The following is a 21,927-nucleotide window of genomic DNA, read 5'->3' as shown; positions in this document are numbered from 1 at the left end:
TTTATAGTCAATATCTTTTTTCTTTCAAAACATATAAAGTATTATTATATCTAGACAGATGTTTTCAAAATGATTCAGTATTCAAACCCATCACATCACTGTTGACATGAGCAGAAGCATTTTTCACATGTTCACTGATGCCTGAACTATGCAACCCTTTGGATGCTTCTGACCAGTATATGTTGCATGTTTATAAACTAATTTTGTTTTTATCAGGAATTTTAGTAATTCTTTTATAACATAAATAGTCTGTTTCAGAGAGCATTTTTCTCACTATTATCAAGAAACTGACATTTTAAAATTAATTTCTTAAAATAATAATAATAATAATAATAATAAGCTTGTGATAAATAGCCCTAGTTTTTATTTTTAAGTTTTTTAAAACTTGGCCATTTCTGACACTACATATGAGGATTTTCTCCTATAAATAAATGAGCATTTATACTGCTGTATCATTTGTATCTGAATATACATCATTTGCTATTACAGTAGAAGTACTGCTCAGGACCCATGAAGCACTACGGGTCCTGAGCAAATCCCGCCACTGATCCAATCAGCAGCGCTAGTCACGCGACTCAGATGTGGATCTAACGCTGTCGATTGGATCAAATTAGAGCATGCATTATTTCAACTATTATGGCCCTTTAAGATCATTTTGCAATATGTTCTTAAATAAAGGTAACATAGGTATAGTTATATCACTCTTTGATTACAGAATTTTAAGCACCTCATCTGCAAATGATTTGGCACCACCTCTTTTATAAATAATGAATGTTTGTTACATTCGCTTGATTTAAAAGAAATATGAATGTTTATTGAAAATTCAATCTTTGTTTGCACACACAAGCATACATCACACGCACAAACACACACACATATGCACACACACACACACAAATTCAGATAAAACAGTTAAAATTCATACAGTTAATCAGCATTCAATTTCTGATTATCATATACTTAAAGGGACAGCCTACTCCAGAATTTTAAATGTTTTAAAATATAGATGATCCCTTTATTACCCATGCCCAAGTTTTGCATAATCAACACTGTTATATTAATACACTTTCTACCTGTGTGATTACCTTGTATCTAAGCCTCTGCAGACTGCCCCCTTATTTCAGTTATTTTGACAGACTTGCATTTTAGCTGATCAGTTCTGACTCTTAAATAACTCCACAGGAGTGAGCACAATGTTATATTTATGGCACACATGAACTAGTACTATCTAACTCTGAACAACTGTCAAAATGCACTGAGATAACAGGCAGTTTTTAACAGTCAAGAAATCAGTTTGAGCGTACCTAGGTTTAGCTTTAAGCAAAGAATACAAAGAGAAAAAAAGCAAATTTGATGATAAAAGTAAACTGGAAAATTATTTAAAATCGCATGCCCTATCTGAATCATGAAAGTTTAATTTTGAAAATACTGCCCCTTTAAGTGTATTATTTCTACAGGAATTAACGCTAAAATGTAATATTTGAATGTTAAAGCTTGATATTCAGATGGTAACATTTGAACTAAAAACATTTGAATGGCAGACTGAGGGCCAAGAGGGCGTTCATTTTATAAGTCAAATATACAACGAGCAACATTTGCCCATCCATACTCAGCTGTGAGATGCAGTGAAAGCTTTTTTCTCTGTTCAGATTTGTGTTTTGTAGAAGAGAAATTTAAATACTTATTACGGTGATTTGTAATTATTGTTGACAGCTATGTTATCCTATGTGTAAGAGATAGCACTAAACAATTATAGTATTGAACTAAAGATAAGTCAATAAAAGTACCAAACTGCTGAAAGTATAAGACAACAATTGTCTTTATTTAAAAAAAAATATATCATGGCTCTGATTTTTGCATTATAAATGTGACTAGTTGCCTAAGATTTTGAGATTATTTTCTGAATGTGAAATGAAAATTAGGATAGTAACTATTTTAAGAGCAAAAAGTTAATTTCTTACATCATGATAAATCTAAAAGATGCTCTGCTCTACATGTAAAAAATTTAATCTAAATACTGTTTCAGGTTTCGGAAGGTCCTAAAGCACCATATTGCTTTTATCCAAGTGATTTTGGCTATACAGTTCAAAACATACAGAGCAATCCCTTTGGTATGACTATCGACTTAAATCAACCAAAAGTTTTGCAGCGTTATGGAAGAAGTTCGCGTACAATAAGTTTAATTCGTGTGGATGTAAAATATCATGAGAACAATATGCTTCAATTTAAGGTAAAATAAAATGTGTCCAAAAATAGTCTGATTATTGAAAAATGTGAATATGTTGTCTTTGAAAATGTTTTTCCTTGGACAATAGCAGAGAATTTTTTTTGCAATTGTTGAAATAATATTCAAATAAAGAGCTATTCATAAACTGCATACATATTTTATAAGATACAGATATGCTATAAATATGTTATAGTTGACCAGTGCACATAGTTTTTTTTAACTGAACAAGTAATTTTACCAATATTCACAACTCCTCTGAAGCATTATATTTTTACAGTCATATTATAGATTCCTCCCAATAAAAAATGAATACTAAAACAAGGCTTATTGATTGAGGTTGAATAATGGAAACTAATACCTCTAACATACTTTTATATAACAGTCACATGCTAACAGTTCTATAACTTATCTTTATTTTTTGAAAAGTAAAACACTTTGGTCTCTTTTTATCAAGCTGCATATGCATTTTGGGAGTCCTTGCATTTCATGCTCCCTTATGCAAGTCAGCAACCACAATTTAAGAAGCAGCACTTTTTCATAACATTTACACCATCTCAGAAGTGGCAGACTTAACACTTCCTGGACTGATAATTGACAAGCAATTCTTTTGACCATTTGGTTGCTGCCTCACTCCCAGTACTCATGAGTGGAGAAGTTCCCAAGACAAACATAATTACTTTAGAGACCATCCTGGAGTCATTTGATGATCATCAAACTACTTTAAAAGTCATTTGCAAATCATCAGACATAATCAGGCTTGTAAAGTCATCAGCTAAGGTAAAACATTCTGGGTGATGACTTCAGAATGATTAGCAGATTACCTTACTGATTATTTCACATGCATTAACAGCCAGTGAATGCCTCTAGAGTCATCTCATTTAAATATTTTGGCCTGAGGGCATACTTCAGAATGGCTTCTGATTAAATAGTCTGGAGTCATCAATTACATCAGAATGACAGCAGGTAGATCATCCTTTTTGACTAGGGTTAACTGCCTAGGAATCTTTTTAACCTGTAGCATAATAATTGGGGGGTTTGAGATTGTAACATAAAGGGACTGATTAAGTGAAGAGCAAAAATGCAAGCAACACTGCTAGAGTGCAATGCAAGCACACTTAAGTTCATGGTTATGATTTATCATGCAAGTGGTAGTATCGTGTGCACTACACTATTCATGGTGGGGAGCACAGGTGCATTATTTCCATCATATAAAAGGTTTCTATGAAGGCACAAACATTCATGTTGGATGATTGCACATGAGCAAATGATGTTAGAAAACCTGGTTTTCAAAAGTGCTAAGGGCATACTCCATATTTCCAAGGCCTAACCCTGCTATATTCTACACAACAATTTATTGATCACTTTAGAATGTCTTATATATCTAAAGATATAGAAAGTCTTATATATCTATTTCTAACTGGACTCATCAGAGGAAATATTGTTCTTCCAAAAGATTCTGTATAATAATTCAAACTTTGCTATCAAAATGACAGTGTAATTGCTTTTATAAGAGTTATAATATATTCAGATATTTTTGCAATATTTTGTTTAATTGCTGAGATATACTATGCAATAAAAATGTGTTGTATATCCATATTTTATCATTACTCTAAGATCTGTACTATTGCATATTTCTAAGTGATCTTGAAGTAAAAAAAAAGATATACAGAAAACACATAAATTGCAATTGTAACAATGGGTTGTTCTGAATTTAATGTACTGTCCCCCATGATGGGCTAGATGATGATTGGAGTTCAAATTTGTGCTTCCACAAGTGCTTTTTCTTTGCTCAACTATTTTTACCATTGCGTGCCCAGTATTACATGTCGCGAGTAAAACATTTGCTCTCTTGCAGTTGTATCCTTGCACAGAAAAAAAGACTTTGCAAAGTTGCGGACGCAGGAATGTATTCCCCCAAAGACTTTAATGAAGTCTTGTTTGAACAAAAAATATAACAGCCGCCAGCTCACGCAAACGAGACAGGATTGCAATAAGATATATGTATGTATTTTTATACATATGTATATCTGTATTTATATGTGTATATATGTCTGTAAATACATATATACACATATAAATACATATGTATATAAATAAATACATATATATTAACATATATGTATACATGTGTTCCTATGGATCCCTAATAATGTTTAATACATTTTTAATAATTTTTATTTGATAGTACTATTATAAGTGTAAATTTATTTTTTATGTGTTTTGTGACACTTTTTTGAATCTGAAGTCACGGTGATCATTCTAGCATAAATCACGATTGCACTCATGCGTTTGCTTTTACTTTCAACTTGTAATCCCGGTGGAATTCAAACTTGCAAACAGTCACAAAAACTCAATATTGCTCGCACACAAAATATAGCGCTCCACTCGTACTCTAGACCTACATTCACCTAATATTTATTAACAATTTCTTGTATATACATGTAGAGTATTTATTTGAATTTTTTTTTAACCTTAAATCAGACCTAATCTTAATATATTTTCTCCAATTGTTTATTACACCAGCTCAATAGTCTTCTTTAGCCTATTTATATATATTATTTTTTTTACAGATGTATGACCCCAATAATAAAAGATATGAAGTTCCTGTACCTTTAAATATACCAAGCAGTCCCACAAGTACAGAGCAACAGCGTCTTTATGAGGTTAATGTTAAGAACAATCCCTTTGGACTACAGATCAAACGAAAAAGTAATGGAGCAGTCATGTAAGTTAAATTAACAGGCCATAAAAGGAATTACAGTATACTAATACTAAATATAAAGTATGTAATTGTATTTTATGCTATTTCCAGGGCAGAAAGATAACAAGAAAATTAAATATTATAAACAATACTAAAATGACTGTTAGATGTTTCCTATAATAATGCCAAAGGAAGATATGAATGTCAAATACAATTACAGAAAATACTAAAAACTAACATTTCAAAAGTTTGGAAAGTATATTTAAATCTTCAAGTACACTGTTACTGTAGTGATAGTTTTATCTAATATGTTCTAATTAATGTCAGAGCATATATACAGTATATATATATATATATATATATATATATAAATATATATTAATATATATATATATATATATATATATATATATATATATATATACAGAATATATGAAACTTGCACTCACTGGATTTTTAGAAAAGGTGCTTTATTTAGCACAAAAAAGTGACGTTTCGGGGATCAATCACCCCTTCATCAGACCATCGTCTGATGAAGGGGTGATTGATCCCCGAAACGTCACTTTTTTTGTGCTAAATTAAGCACCTTTTCTAAAAATCCAGTGAGTGCAAGTTTCATCTATTCTGTATCAAACCGTGCCTGCACACTGGTAGATGTTTTTTAAGTGAGAGTGCGCTTTCTCTGCTTTATTTTATATATATATATATATATATATATATATATATTTTTTTTTTAACCCTTGTTTTTATTCTTTTATTCTTTTAATTCCTGCTGAGGTTATAACGTAATCTTTATAGTATTTTCTGACATAAATGTCTTTTCCTAAGTAAATTAATTATGTTACTACTTTTTGGAGAGGTCTGTTATTTTAGGGTACAGTTAGTAAGCCAGAGGGAATATCTTCAAGCACTTCTTCAGAAATTCATTTGTGCTTTGAAAGCAATTGATTCTTCAGTAAAATGTCAGGCTCTCTCTTCTAATCAAATTCAGAACAAAAAGAAATTAGACTTACGTCTAGGGGGATTATTGCTTGTATCATCTGTCCTTTGAATCTGGAATGTTTGAGACACTCGGATTAGAGCTGTAGATGGAAATGTTTAGAGCTGATATACTTAAAAAAAATGGTCTTTTTTTTTAGCAAAATTTAAAGAGATAAATCATGCACATACACTGTATAATGCTTAAAATACCAATTAGAATACATACAAGTGTTTTTATTAGTTTGTTTCGTATAATGATAAAAAAAATGACAGCACAAAGTTGAAATTCAATTATTTTACACTAGTTTTATTCATGTTTTCAAGGAGGCAATGTAATAAATGAACCTTCACGCATGTGTGTATGCTCATGGTAGATATGATATTACAGTCAAATGTATTCTTTAGTTGATTGATCTATTACACTGCTAATGATTAAATACATATGACTTTCTGTAGGAATAGCACATTTCACTGCCCTTTGACATATATATTCATACTGGCAATCCCTACAATAATCAAAAACTAGAAAGAATCAAAGGGACACGAAACTCAAAATTAAACTTTCATGGTTCAGCTAGAGGATATCATTATAAGACACGTTCAGTTTACTTTTTTAAAATATGTTTTACTTTATTCTCCTGGAATCCTTTGTTGAAAAACATACCAAGGTAGACTCTGGAGTAGCTGGCAATTGGTGGCTACACACATATGCCACTTGTCAGTAGTCCAACAGATGTGTTCAGCAAGGTTCCAGTAATGTATTGCCTAGAGAAACAAAATAGTGTAAATAGTTTTCCTGAAATTTGGGAAAACACAATGTTTACATTACATTAAAAACACAACAATTATGATTATATTTGAGGTACATAATTTAAAACATTATAAAACATTTCTTTAAAAACAGCCCTTATGAATTTAATCAAATATCATTTTAATAATTTTACTATTTGATCTGAATTTTCCAGTTGGGATTCTCAAGTACCTGGATTTACCTTCTCAGACTTGTTCATCCAGATTTCAACCAGACTTCCCTCAGAGTATATTTATGGACTAGGTGAATCTGAGCATTACACATTCCGCCGTGATTTAAACTGGGAGAATTTTGGATTATTTGCAAAAGATCAACCACCTTTAGTAAGTACACTTTGCATAAAACATTCAACCTAAGACCCATGTACCACAATGTTGCTCATCTGCATTTTTTAACTGCCCCGTCAATTCCATACTATTTGCATCACATATAAGTGCCTTATTGCTATCTTTCCTCTGATTAACTCATTTAATTTATGTTATTCAGTGTAATTGTTTTTATTTTTATTATTATTATTATTTTTAAGAAAAAAAAGAGTAACAACTTTTTTTTAATAAACCTTGTTTATAGAATTTGTTCACTAATCCTATGACTGATCTAGTTCCCTCATGTAGAGAAGAATGCCTCTATTTACCAAAGTCTGGCAGACCTGATCCGACAGTGCGGATCAGGTCCGCCAGACCTTGCTGAATACGGAGAGCAATACGCTCTCCATATTCAGCATTGCACCAGCAGCTCACAAGAGCTGCTGGTGCAACGCGGCCCCTGCAGACTCGCGGCCAATGGGCCGCCAGCAGGGAGGTGTCAATCAACCCGATCGTACACAATCGGGTTAAATTGCGGCGATGTCTGTCTGCCTGCTCATAACTGCTGCTTTGTGACCGCTGCTTCATAACTGCTGTTTCTGGCGAGCCTGCAAGCTCGCCAGAAACACGGGGCATCAAACTCCATTTGGCGCTTGATAGATAGGCCCCGAAGATGGAGCACCTGTGTATATTGTTTGTATAGGTCAGCTAAGCAACTTAAAATAAGTGTCATAAATATAACAAGAATGTAACTGAAGTTGCTTTTACATTTTGCATAATCAGATATTTTTGTATTATTCATTATTTATTATTATTCAGATTAAACCCAATGCACAATGAAATCTATTTTATTTCAGCTAAACAAAAACTCTTATGGTGTACATCCATTCTATATGGGACTGGAAAATGATGGCAGTGCTCATGGTGTTTTACTGCTTAACAGCAATGCAATGGGTAATCTTTTTTTGCTTTTTATTTGTGTCTTTCTTTTTCTCAAGCCATTGAATTGAGAGGTTTAACAATAATGATCTGACAAATTAATTTATTTTTTATTCCTAATTAAAACATATTTTAGTGAGAAAAAATGTGCTGACAATGTTTCAGAATCTATCTATAATATGAAGATACATTTGTCCAAACATTCATATTGCACAGGGAATTCAGGATGATGGCAGATAAAGTGAATTACCACAACCAAATTAATCTTGAGGAATAATTGGCAAAAATGTATGCAAACACCAATCAGTAACAAGCTCCCACTAGTATAGGATATGTGCATATTCTTTTCAACAAGGGATACCAAGAGAATGAAGCACATTTAAAAATAGAAGTGAATTTAAAAGTGTCTTAAAAGTGCATGATCTATCTGAGTCATGCAAGTTTATTTATAACTTTCCTATCCCTTTAAAAAGTACAGTTACACTCATAATAGCACTATCTAATAAAAAATGCTAAAAATATATGGCACACAAAAGTTATAAGGGCACAAAGATATGAGGTCTCAGGTGTTGGGGAAAAAATGCAGACAAAGGGCTTTAATATTCAGATACATACATATACTTGTCTAAATATGAATATGTATATGTATATGTATGTGTGTTGGGGTGTGTGTACATATGTATGTATATATGTATTTATATATGTATATATGTATTTACAGACATATGTACACATATAAACACACCAATACATATTTATACATATTTATATTTATATATATATATATATATATATATATATATATATATATATATATATATATATATATATATATATATATATATATATATATATATATAGTCCAAGCAAATGCACTCACAGGTTTTTCTTAAGTGAAAAAAATAAAAAAATGTATTGTAACGTTTTCGAGGAAAAACTCCCCTTCATCAGCAATTGTAACGTTTTCGAGTTTTTCCTCGAAAACGTTACAATAAAAATTGTTATTTTTTTCAGTTAAGAAAGACCTGTGAGTACATTTGCTTGGAGGACTATTGATTACATTTATGCACCCAGGTGGATGACTTGTTGGAGGGTATTTCTGTAGATTGGAGTGTTTATATATATATATATATATATATATATGTGCATTGGAATAATTTGCAGTTAAATAGATAAAAACATGAAAAAGCATATTTATACAATATTCATATTTAATAAAGTGTTATACTATTTCACATTCCAATGTTTTGCACATAGCAGATTATTTTCTAAAAAAAAAGATGTTCCTATATATCTGTATATATATATATATATATATATATATATATATATATATGTATATATATATAGTACCAAAATACCATCAGATATATATAGAAATATTTATTTATGAATAAATAGAATAATAGAGTCTTCTATGTGAAGTATATTGGAATGTAATATATTTATATTTTCATGTCGGGTTTGCACGTGAGTAGGGTGTTAGTTATTTTTCCCACTTTTTTGGCTCTATTGAGTTCTATGGGGGAATATGTCAATGTGATTGCAATATTCTAAGTCTGGCTATTTGCACGCATAGAATTAGCACGCGAGCAAGATCTTTCAACTTGTAATACGAGAGCTACCTGACACGTGCAAAAAGCTTACTTCTATCGTAGTTAGTGCGTGAGTGTTAAATACTTCTCCATTTGTAATCTCACCCTAAATAATTATTATTTCCAATACATTAGTTTAGTTCAACAGAATATATAAGAAAAAAAAAAGGTTTGCTGTCATGAACCTTGTCTACACAGCCTGACGGAGAACAAGCATCAAAATTCTACTCGCATTTAACATTGCACAAGTCGCTGCTTGTGCAATGCTGCCCCCTGCTTACACGCAGCCATTGTAATGCAAGAGGGGCGGTCATTTTTCCCAATTGGGTGGGATGATTGCAGTCTACCACCTAAAGTGTAGCAGAGAGGTTAAGTAGCAGCAGGGGTTTGATAAATGGAGCCCAACATATTTTCCTAAGCAATAGTTTTTTCCAGTCTCTGATTATGTAATATGTTTTAACAGCTTAAATATATTATATGACTTATTATCTTTTCAGATTTGACATTGCAACCAACTCCAGCATTAACATATCGCACTGTTGGAGGAATTTTAGATTTTTATATGGTTTTGGGTCCAACACCAGAACTTGTTGTTCAGGAGTACACATCTGTAAGTCATGCTACATTTCTTACTTTTGCTTTAATACATGTATGTGTAGTATGAAGATATATTAACCAACATTTATTTACACTTTTACAGCTTGTTGGAAGGCCTGTTATGCCAGCGTACTGGGCTCTTGGATTTCAGTTATGTCGTTATGGATATAAAAATGATATGGAAATATCAGATTTGTATGATGGCATGAAAGCTGCTAATATTCCATATGTAAGTTGTCCTTATAAATTATTATTTTACAAAACTTATGGGGTTTAACACATATCTGATAAAATTACATTCTCTAATCAGCTAGAGCATGCAATTGTATGATTATAATTGCCCTTTAAATAAGAATTTTAAATTGAAAAATGCAAGAGTGCTATATTACATTGCAGATGAATTTGAAAGAAGACAGAAGTCCATCGAGAACAACCTTTTCAAATCTTAATATACTTACAATAAAATCTCCAGTTGATCTTAAATTAACTCCATTAAAAAGGTGACCCATTTAACACAAACAATCATATCCCTGAATTCTGTTACTAGCCAAAAATGTATATAAACCATTGCTAAATGTATCTAAGGTATTGGCATTTACTACCTTTTTAAGTAATAATTTGATTGCTCATACAGTGAAAAAACGTTTACATTGCTGGAGATTAAATCCCTTTTTTCTTCCAGCCTTAAATTGTGACCTCTTATGACTAATCATTTTCTTGGAATAAACAGAGCTTCTGCCATCTCGGTATATGGGCCTATAATAAATTTATATAAAGTTATCATGTCACCTCTCAAGTGCCTTTTTTCACATTCCCAGTTGGGCTAACCTCTCCTCATAGCTTCAATTCTCCATTCCACATATTAGTTTTGTGGCCCTTCTCTGAACTTTTTCTAAGTCTGCAATGTATTTTTTTGAGATTGGTCCTCAGAACTTCACTCCATACAATAGGTAAGATCTTACAGTGATAAATCCCATTCCTCTTCTGTTTTACTGTTTAGTTCCATTTAAATAATAGGTGGTTGCCTGCTTATTTTTACTTTCAAAATGTGGAACCTTGCGTTTTCCAGCATTAAATCTAATTTTCCTGCCCATTCTTCTAATATGTGGAGTTCCACTTTTAAAGCAATTTAATCCTGCACTGACCTAATGACCGTACCCAACTTTGTATCTTCTGCAACAATAGAGATGTGGCTATTTAATCATTGCTCCAAGTCCATTAATACAAATATTAAAAAGAACAGGGCCCAGAACTGTTCCCTGGGGGACTAAACTAATTACCTTTGTCTAATCTGAATATGATCTGTTTAATACTACTTATTGCTCCCGGTCTTTTATCTAGCTATTTATCTATGAGCTAACATGTTCAACTATTTACAGTCCCTTAATTTTGTACAATAATCTCTCACGTGATAACAAACGCCTTTGCAAAATCCAAGTATATCACATCAACTGATTCCCCTTTATCTATATTTTTACTTACTTCCTCATAAAATTAGATTTCTTTAACATAATCTATTGATCTCTTTCTCATACGTGTAATAAAACACAGACAATCTCAGTACCATAATACTACAGCACTTGGGTTCGTCCCTTTTAGTGAGCCCCATATTTTCAGCTGAGCTAGCTTTCTCTGTACAAAGTTGCTGCTACTGTGTCGAGGGATAGCAAACTACGGAAGCCCTGAATGGGCCAAAATAGAGCAATGCATTTCTGTGGATTGCATTTCTCAAGCTCTCTCCATACAGGTCATCTATTGTTACTAGATCTTATCAGTGTAAGATTATCAAATATGTAACCTAATGATCCTTTGAATAGACATGTGGCATATTACATTTGATACAGTGTTAAGTCAAGCAGTTAATCAGAACATTCAATATCTTACCAACATTAATAAATAAATTAGTGCATAAATAAACCATAAAAACATATTTATATAAATAAAAATAAAAATAATTTGGCATAAAAAATTAATTTAAAATTAAAAGTCGACATGAAAAGTTATTGAGAATTAGGAATAATTTAATTCATGAATACATCAATAAATAAATAAATAAATATGGATATATAGATTAACAAATAGTTTAGATAGATTGGGAAACCCAATAGTTTGTCTTAGTGCATCTAAACAAAAATATACCCTATCCTTAGAAAGGAATGTCCCCATAGTCCCATAAATAAATTCCCATGCCTTTCTTGCAAATCTTGCAAACATGCTAAGAAAAAGATAACATTCCAGTCAAATATCACCGGAAAGAAGTATAAAGTTTATGATATTATAATATGTACAGACACAAATGTAGTTTATCTATTAGAGTGCAAATGTGAGAAACAGTATGTAGGGGAGTCAGAAAGACCCCTATGCTATAGAATTAGAGAGCACATGAAAGACCCCTACACAATAGAATTAGAGAGCACATATTGTCAACAGAAAATCATGATAAAGAAAGGAACAAAGATCTTCCTATACCTAGACACTTCCGAGACTGTAATAATGCAGATGAGAATTGCTTGTCCTATATGGGCATTGCAAAAGTTAAACTAAATTGTAGAGGGACAGTTGTACATAAAAACCTTTTAAAATTAGAAACCAAATTGAATTGAAAACTATGGCCCCAAAGGGCTTGAATTAGGAATTAAAAATAGGATGTTTTCTTTCAGAATAACAACATAACACTGTTTAGATTGCATTATACAGTATCTCACAAAATTGAGTATACCCCTCACATTTTTGTAAATATTTTATTATATCTTTTTATGTGACAACACTGAAGAAATGACTATTTGCTACAATGTAAAGTAGTGAGTGTACAGCCTGTATAACAGTGTAAATTTGCTGTCCCCTCAGAATAACTCAACACACAGCCATTAATGTCTAAACTCTTGGCCACAAAATTGATTACACCCTTAAGTGGAAATGTCCAAATTGGGCCCAAAGTGTCAATATTTTGTATGGCCGCCATTGTTTTCCAGCACTGCTTTAACCCTCTTGGGCATGGAGATTACCAGAGCTTCACAGGTTGCCACTGAAGTCCTCTTCCACTCCTCCTTGACAACACCATGGAGCTGGTGGATGATAGAGACCTTGTGCTCCCCCACCTTCCATTTGAGTATGCCCTTACAGATGCTCAATTGTGTTTAGGTCTGAAGACATGATTGGCCAATCCATCACCTTCACCCTCAGCTTCTTTAGCAATGCAATGCTCATCTTGGAGGTGTGTTTGGGGTCGTTATCATGTTGGAATACTCCCTTGCGGCCCAGTCTCCAAAGGGAGGGGATCATGCTCTGCTTTAGTATGTCACAGTACATGTTGGCATTCATGGTTTCCTCAATTAACTGTAGCTCCCCAGTGCCAGCAGCACTCATGCAGGCCCAGACCATGACACTCCCACCACCATGCTTGACTATAGTCAAGACACACTTGTATTTGTACTCCTCACCTGATTGCCACCACACATGCTTGATACCATTTGAACCAAAAAGTTTATCTTGGTCTCATCGGACCACAGGACATGGTTCCAGAAATCCATGTCCTTAGTCTGCGTCTTCCCAGCAAACTGTTTGTGGGTTTACTTGTGCATCATCTTTAGAAGAGGTTTCCTTCTGGGACGACAGCCATGCAGAGCAATTTGATGCAGTGTGCGGCATATAGTTTGAGCACTGACAGGCTGACCCCTTCAACCTCTGCTGCAATGCTGGCATCACTCATACTTATCTGGATATGATGCTGAGCATGTGCACTCAACTTCTTTGGTCGACCATGGCGAGGCCTGTTCTGAGTGGAATCTGTCCTGTGAAACAGCTGTATGGTCTTGCCCACCATGCTGCAGCTCAGTTTCAGGGTCTTGGCAATATTCTTATAGTCTAGGCCATCTTTATGTAGAGCAACAATTCTTTTTTTCAGATCCTCAAAGAGTTATTTGCCATGAGGTGCCATGTTGAACTTCCAGTGACCAATATGAGTGAGTGTGAGAGCGATAACACCAAATGTAACACACCTGCTCCCCATTCACACCTGAGACCTTGTAACACTAACAAGTCACATGACACCGGAGAAGGAAAATGGCTAATTGGGCCCAATTTGGATATTTCCACTTTGGGGTGTACTCACTTTTGTTGCCAACGGTTTAGACATTAGTGGCTGTGTATTGAGTTATTTTCAGGGGACAGCAAATTTACACTGTTATACAGGCTATACACTCACTACTTTACATTGTAGCAAAGTGTCATTTTTCAGTGTTGTCACATGAAAAGATATAATAAAATATTTACAAAAATGTGAGGGATGTACTCACTTTTGTGGGATACTGTATAACTATCACACTATTAGAGTGTGAAGTGGATAGGGTATATATATATATATATATATATATATATAATTTTTTTTTAGAATTTTCCCCATGAATCACTAACATGAACTATTGTGTTTCCAAATCTAATTTATTGCTTTGTTCATATTGTTTTTATCTTTATTTTATTTAGTTTTATGATATATTAAATTGTGTATTATAGAATATCAGCCGAATACTACATATATATTCAGCTGTTTCTAGTGCTACGGTACAGAGATTGTCTATGTTTTATTACACATATGATCTCAATTTGCATTTCTGTTTCCTTGTGGAATTTTCAGGAGGAATCTCTACACCGGTGGCTTTATAAATTAGTACCTTCCGTAGCGCAATGAATTACATATCTGTTGTATGTTCTGTATTTTTCTCATAAAACCATGCTGATTTGAATTCATGATCTTGTTTATACTCATCAATATAATCCCTTATTCCGTATTGATGTCAGACTTACTTGTCTATAACTTCCTGGATCAGCCCTGCTTTCCAGTCTTGAAAAATTAAGAGTAGAAGTTTTGCTATCACAGTGCTATTTTCCCATAAAACCATTGGGTGTATTCCATCTGGGCCTGGAGTTTTATTTATTATCCAGTTTTTTCTGATATCTTCTAGAGATAACCTCATCAATGGTATGGGCTTATATGTTCTAGTTTTTTCAAAGTTTCTCTCATTGGTTGCTCTATTGTGTATACTGAAAAAAAGAACTAGTTTAGTACCTCAGCCTTCTCCCTGTCATTGTTAATCATGCTATCCTTCACACATTTTGTATATTAATTTTTATTGGATTTAGTCCAATAGGCCATAGTTTGGGTTTTACAACATAATGACATACTTGTTCATAGAGTATGATATACAAAACATGATGAATTTCGACTGAATGCCCATTTGTTAAATTTTCCAGGAATCTTCCTTGTTGATGCAGCCATTGTAGTTGGTTTCAATATCATTAATCTCAATTAAGATTATGTAAACTTAATAAATATCTTATCAAGAGAGGAGAAAGGGTAGAGGGAGATATAGGAGTAAAACAAAGTAAAGGGGACAGTAGAGATAGAGGGGAAAAGGGGTGAAGAGGGGGTAGAAGGGGATCAAGTGTGACCACCCTTCACAAATTTTAATGTACATGTATTTTTCTTCTTAGATTGTACTTAAAAATCTTTTAGGGTTTGACTTAGAATTCATTGAAATTAATCTTTCATTTTTAATTTTGGCTAATTTCCATGCTTTTTTGTTGAGTCTGTATTGTTTTCTTTGAATAATTTAAATGTCCTGCATTTTTTCTTAATTTCTCTTCACACATCTTTATTTAGATACATTGAATTAGTTTATTTTACTTTGTAGCCATGTGGTATGTATTGATATGTGTATTTATTTAACAAAGTTTTAAATCTTACCCATTTATCCTTTGAATTTTGAATAGAGAATTTAATAGACAGCTTTGTCCCAATTTAATAGAGAACTTTGTTTCAATTTATGTAATTCGACAATTTTTAAATTCTTGAATTTTGCTTTCTTAAAATTAAAAGTCTTAGTGAAACCTATATAACACTGCTTATGGAAATTGATTTCAAACGTGACCATGTTATGATCGCTGTTACCCAAATATTTTTTGACTTCTAGTTTGATATGATATATGTATTGTTTGATAGCACTAAATCCAACATAGCTTTAGTCCTAGTTGGCTCCTTTATTCATTTTGACATGAAGTTATCCTTGAGAATATGTAAAAATCTATTTTAATGCATTATTGTAGCAATTTTTTGAGAACAACAAAATATTTTTTAAAATGTATCTTGTAAAGAACCCAAGTAGACTTTGTATTATTTTTCAGTTTTAAAATTTAGGTTGTTAATTCTAAGTCAATGTCACGGTTTGATGTTACATGGTTCAATAGTGATATCACTGGCCATGTAAGATGTCATATCATTATTTACAAAATTACCTTTGATAATTGGATGGATTCATGGATACTCTCTAGACTACTGAGGTGCATCTTTGTTAAGTTAAAACTATGCTCGGAATTCTTTGAAGCTCATTTTACCTACCATTTCTACTGATCCCCATTGAGCTTTCCTGCTATTAAAGGGATATGAAACACAAAAAATGTATTTTGTGAGTCAGACAGAGCATACAATATAAATTAGAGTCTAACTGTGGGGTTTAAGGTGGTTCTCGGACGATCTTGAGTGGCGGTTGGATTTTTTACATAAACCGTATGAATTATCTTGTTTGTCAATCATGTCTTGCTATGTGACAACTTGTTTTTTTGTTTAATTTTATTTTTCTTGACTTGTTTTCATTTTTTATTTTATGCATATGTCAAAGCAAACTATTTTGTAGAGGGTGCTGGTTTTTATTCATTTTTATTTGTTTGATAAAACATATTTATAAAGATATTTAGTTGTCCTATGAGATGGAAATGTAATGATTTCATGATAGAAGTAGCTCTAATGACTTCATTGGAGCTGATCTCAAGACTTGCAGTTCTGATGAAGGACGGGTACAAATATTTATGAATTTGTCAATTCGACTTGGGGTGTTGCAGCAAGTTCTTTGTGAGATGTTAGTTTCACAAACAGGTTTTATTGAATCTAGAACAACGTCATTAGTTTTAGCAAAGTTATCAAAATAATAGGAGAGCACAGCTGATTGTTTTGTACATATGTCCAGGCATTTCCTGTTTTTATTAGATTTAAATGAAAACTTATATTATTGCAAATACATAGTATTTTCTACCTTTTGCTCAATATAATTATATGTAGTGATTGTGTTGTAGAAGACATGTAACATGGCAAAAATATATTTAAATAAATAGTGGTACATGAGTTAGTCATTGCCAGAACATTCCTTATACTTAAGATTATTCTTTATAAAGGTCATTGCTTTCTCTAAAATATACATTCTATCCACCCTAAAAAAAAAAATTAAATGTGAATCACAAAAGGTGGCCAGTAACAGAAAATAAATAAATAAATAAAATGTAACTTTAATACTAAGAAATGAGTACATCATTGTGTCTTTTATCATTAATTCACAGGATGTGCAATATGCTGATATTGATTACATGGAGAGACAGATGGATTTCACACTAAGCCCCAACTTTACAGGACTTCCCTCTCTGGTTGACAAAATAAGATCAGAAGGAATGAGATTTATCGTTTTACTTGTAAGTTTTTTTGTTTTATATATTGTTAGCATTTGTTTTGTTTTTTTATTACACACTGTTATTACTATGGGCTTCATCTACTATGCAGCAGTCAGATCATGTTTTCCCAGCTGTCGATCAACCAAGTCCATGTGAGCAGGATTTGTCAATCTCCCAAAATGAATGAGTTTGTGGTGGTTTAACTACACCAGCTATGAGATTTAATCCACAGCTTAGTAAATGTAGCTTAATGACAGAATTATCAACAAATAAATGTTTTTTTCTGATCATTTGCTTTTTAAACTCTTATTTTCTTCTGCTTGTTATCTTCAGGATCCGGCCATAGCAGGAAATGAAACAAAGCCATACCCTGCTTTTACAAGAGGAGTTGCTGATGATGTGTTCATCAAATGGGATGATGGCAGTGGAATTGTTTGGGGAAAGGTATAAACATTGGCCACACAACTGGTATTTTACTGCAGAGCCAGTAACTTTACAAATTTCACAAATAGTCATTAAATTTAGAAAAATAAATAGTTTTAAAGAAACTGCTAGATTTATGGGAATATGATTTAAAAAGTGTAATGTTTTTAAATTAATAGTGACAAATTACAAAATGGTACATAATTGAATGTACAACTGCGTATCAATATAGTGCGTCATTAAATGGACATTTTAGTCAATTTTTTTTTAGTCGAAAGAGGACACTTCTAGCTATCTATCTATCTATCTATCTTTTTTTTTATAAACTGAATGCTTCTGTATGCTATTAAAGCAGGGGCATGTGCATACACTTAGACATTTTTTTAATATTATAGAAGTTATTAATTAAGTACTGTATAATTTAGTAATAATATAATAACATATTTTAATCATAATAAATAATGCTTTAGTTAGATAATAAAGCTTATAGTGAGGTCTAAGGAAAAATATTTGTGTTTCCTTCCAGAAGAAATCATAATATAATTTAATATATGTGTAGAAAAAATAATATTCTATTGCATTTTTTTTCTTGTCAATACACGTACAAACTAGATTAATTTAATATTTTTATTAATTGCAGGTGTGGCCAGATTTGCCCGGTGTTGTGGTTAACGAAACATTTGATTGGGATACTCAAGTAGAGGTACATAATATATATTTTTTTGTAATAAGAGAACTTTGAGGTCGTTCCTAAAGAAAGTGAAAAATTTACATAAATTGAGTGAAAGTGATTTTCTTTTCAACATATTTCATGTATAACAGTGTTTTGTTTTTTTTAATTAACGTTAAATATTCTTATGCTGAATAATTTACATTTTTCTGTGGGTGTTTCTCTATCATCCAGCAAGCAATAAATACAATTGTACACATACATTCATTTTCTGTTAGCTTCACTTAAATTTAAAGTTTGTGAGTGATACATCCTTCACATTTCAGTATTTCTATTTATTAATTGTATTTTCTTTTAATTATTACATTTAGAGTTTAATCACATTTGATAAATAGTCCCAGATAGACATTTTAAAATAAAGAAACATGATAAACGGGTATTTTTTACCCCTAATACTGAATATATCAAGACAAACAATCAAAATGTTAATAAGCAGTCTACATTAAACTTGAAGCTAAAATATAATCAGTATGTATATACATTTAAGCAATGTTATGATGAAGGATAAAGAGATAATATGAGATGAGAACTCTGTAATATTTAAAAATAATGTTAAGTTGAAAATCTTAAGGTAAAAAGTCTCACAACAGCTTTCACTAAAATGATTTACTAAAGAAGACGGGAGGTGATAAAGGTGATAACCAATTCTGTGCTATTAACACCCACACATTGGCACAACCTTTTTTGTCTTTGAATTAAAGGGACAGTCAACACCAGAATTTTTGTTGTTTAAAAAGATAGATAATCCCTGTATTACCCATTCCCCAGTTTTGCAAAACCAACACTGTTATATTAATACCTTTTTTACTTCTGTGACTAACTTGTATCTAAGCATCTTCTGGCCGCCCCTAATCACATGACTTTTAGTTATTATCTATTGACTTGCGTTTTAGCCAATTAGTGCAGTGTCTGCCACTAGCCACGAGCGTGATTACAATGCTATCTATATGGCCTACATGAGCTTGCTCTCCCCTGCTGTGAAAAGTAAATAAAATAGAGGCGGCCTTCAAGGGCTTAGAAATTATCATATAAGCCTTCCTAGGTTTGCTTTCAACTAGAATACCAAGAGAACAAAGCAAAGTTGTTGATAAAAGTAAATTGGAAAGTTGTTTAAAATTACATTCCCTATTTGAAAATTGATTTTTTTTTTTTACTTGACTGTCCCTTTAAGGATTCCTTTAAATAACAAAATTACAATTACATTCCACACAAATGTTTTTTTATAAATAGAATAGGACTATACAATGCACTTGTATAATTTATCTTGGTCTCTTTTATTTAATTTACCACTGAAAATTATGATTTTTGATTGGTTTTAGAGATGCAAGAGTTTCCTGACCCTTTAATATTCTCTTCAGTCATTGTTTGAGTGACATGAAATAAACATACTGCAGAGTATTTTTAAGGGTTATGTACCTGAGAAAACAAAATAATATAAAATTGTTGTTTGTAAAACTAAGCTTTAAATCTTTACAAAACATTTACTTTGTTCCCATGGCAGTGCTGATATGTACTGTACAAATATAAAATTCCATTGGTACTTTAACTTCAGACTGATAATCTTTAATCTATAACAAATTTTCTCTAATGTTGTTGTAAATACATAAAAAAAATCATGCAATATAATATGTGGATTAGATTATGCACTCCACTTGCGATTATTATTTTTTTTTTATTTGCTGTAATTGTAATGCTTTATATTTATTTGTTTTGCATAGATTTACAGAGCTTATGCAGCATTTCCTGACTTTTTCCTAAATCAAACTGCCAAGTGGTGGCATCGAGAAATCAGAGAATTTAGAGAAAACCCTACAAACCCTGAAAAAAGTATTAGGTTTGACGGACTCTGGATAGTAAGTTTCTCAAAACTTTCAATCTTTTCTCCCAATATAGCTATCTATCTATATATATCCATCCATAATCTATCTATCTATCTATCTATCTATCTATCTATCTACCCACATATAGAAATGCTACACACCTTTTTTTGCAATCAAATCTAAAAGACAGTTCTATTTTCATCTGCTCCTAAACATATTTGATACTATTGATGTTTTTTTTTCACATTAGATATTTTGTTGGTCTTTTCTGGTTCTCCTTATACCTATTTCTTCAGTTTCTATTCTCTGGTTTCATCTTTATTTGTTTTCATTTGACAATTAATATCCCTAAGGGTTTGTTTTTAACCTTTCCTATTCTCTATTTAAGTTACTTATTGGAAATTAATTTGAATTACACTGCAACCTTTATAGCACCCACATCCATATATTTTAGCCTGGCAATCAATCTGCTCCTCCATAGATATATGAGGTGCCACTATTCATAAACTTTTCTCATTCATTCAAAACTTCTACTTCTCTTATATGGAATCATTTTGCATATTTAGACATTCTCTAAGCCTAAAACTCTTCAAACAAAAACCTAAAAACATAATTGTTTCAGGACATCATATGATCAACACTGATGCAGATGATAAGATAATTAAGCCCCCAGACTAAAATGTATATTTGTCATAACCTCTTCCAATAAAACAGACATTATTAACATGTATTTAAAATGCATAAACATATTATGTTGGTAAATAGTTACAATGTACAGTCATCAAAAGCAGTTACACAAACTGTGAAAGGTTGAGGGCTCTTACCATGGGCCACTGCTTGCTTTAAACTAGGTATGGTATGGGCCACATGTAGCTATCTGCACTAGTTTGTTGTGACCTCACAACTAAAACTGCAAGTCATATTCTTTTGTGGACCCAGCAAAAACTAAAAACGTGTACTTTGTGTATTTCTGGTGGGTGGTTAAATATGGTGGCCACAACTCAAAAAAGCCAACTTGAGGGGATAACAGGCCCTGTACCCCTGGACATTTTTAGTTAATATGTAATTAAATGTGTGTTGAATAGCTATAAATTTATATGTGGCCTTTAACGCTTCTAAAATATTGATCTGCGGCCCTCTTGCGTTAGGAAGTTGGCCATCACTGCTTTAAACCATCTTTATTTGAGATGATCTACGGGACTGATTGTTGAGTGTGGTTATACATGCTAATAAGTTACTTTAATATATTTTTGTCTACCTGCCCTTTGAGTTTACCACTGCCATAAAACAAATAAAAATATGTT

General features: G+C 32.2%; 1 protein-coding gene across 1 annotated transcript in view; it reads left to right on the top strand.

Annotated features, from left to right (window-relative positions):
* MGAM (maltase-glucoamylase) overlaps positions 1-21,927 on the top strand; it is a 300,259-nt gene that overhangs the window by 152,497 nt on the left and 125,835 nt on the right. Inside the window, exons 26-35 of the mRNA XM_053710109.1 lie at positions 2,027-2,230; positions 4,798-4,952; positions 6,875-7,043; positions 7,883-7,979; positions 10,057-10,169; positions 10,260-10,385; positions 17,543-17,671; positions 17,984-18,094; positions 18,714-18,776; positions 20,522-20,656. Coding sequence (XP_053566084.1) covers positions 2,027-2,230; positions 4,798-4,952; positions 6,875-7,043; positions 7,883-7,979; positions 10,057-10,169; positions 10,260-10,385; positions 17,543-17,671; positions 17,984-18,094; positions 18,714-18,776; positions 20,522-20,656 — 1,302 coding nt within the window. The remainder of the gene's footprint in view (positions 1-2,026; positions 2,231-4,797; positions 4,953-6,874; positions 7,044-7,882; positions 7,980-10,056; positions 10,170-10,259; positions 10,386-17,542; positions 17,672-17,983; positions 18,095-18,713; positions 18,777-20,521; positions 20,657-21,927) is intronic.

This window comes from Bombina bombina, chromosome 4, assembly GCF_027579735.1.
Source record: "Bombina bombina isolate aBomBom1 chromosome 4, aBomBom1.pri, whole genome shotgun sequence".
Taxonomy (NCBI): domain Eukaryota; kingdom Metazoa; phylum Chordata; class Amphibia; order Anura; family Bombinatoridae; genus Bombina; species Bombina bombina.
This window is presented reverse-complemented; position numbering and strand designations above follow the sequence as displayed.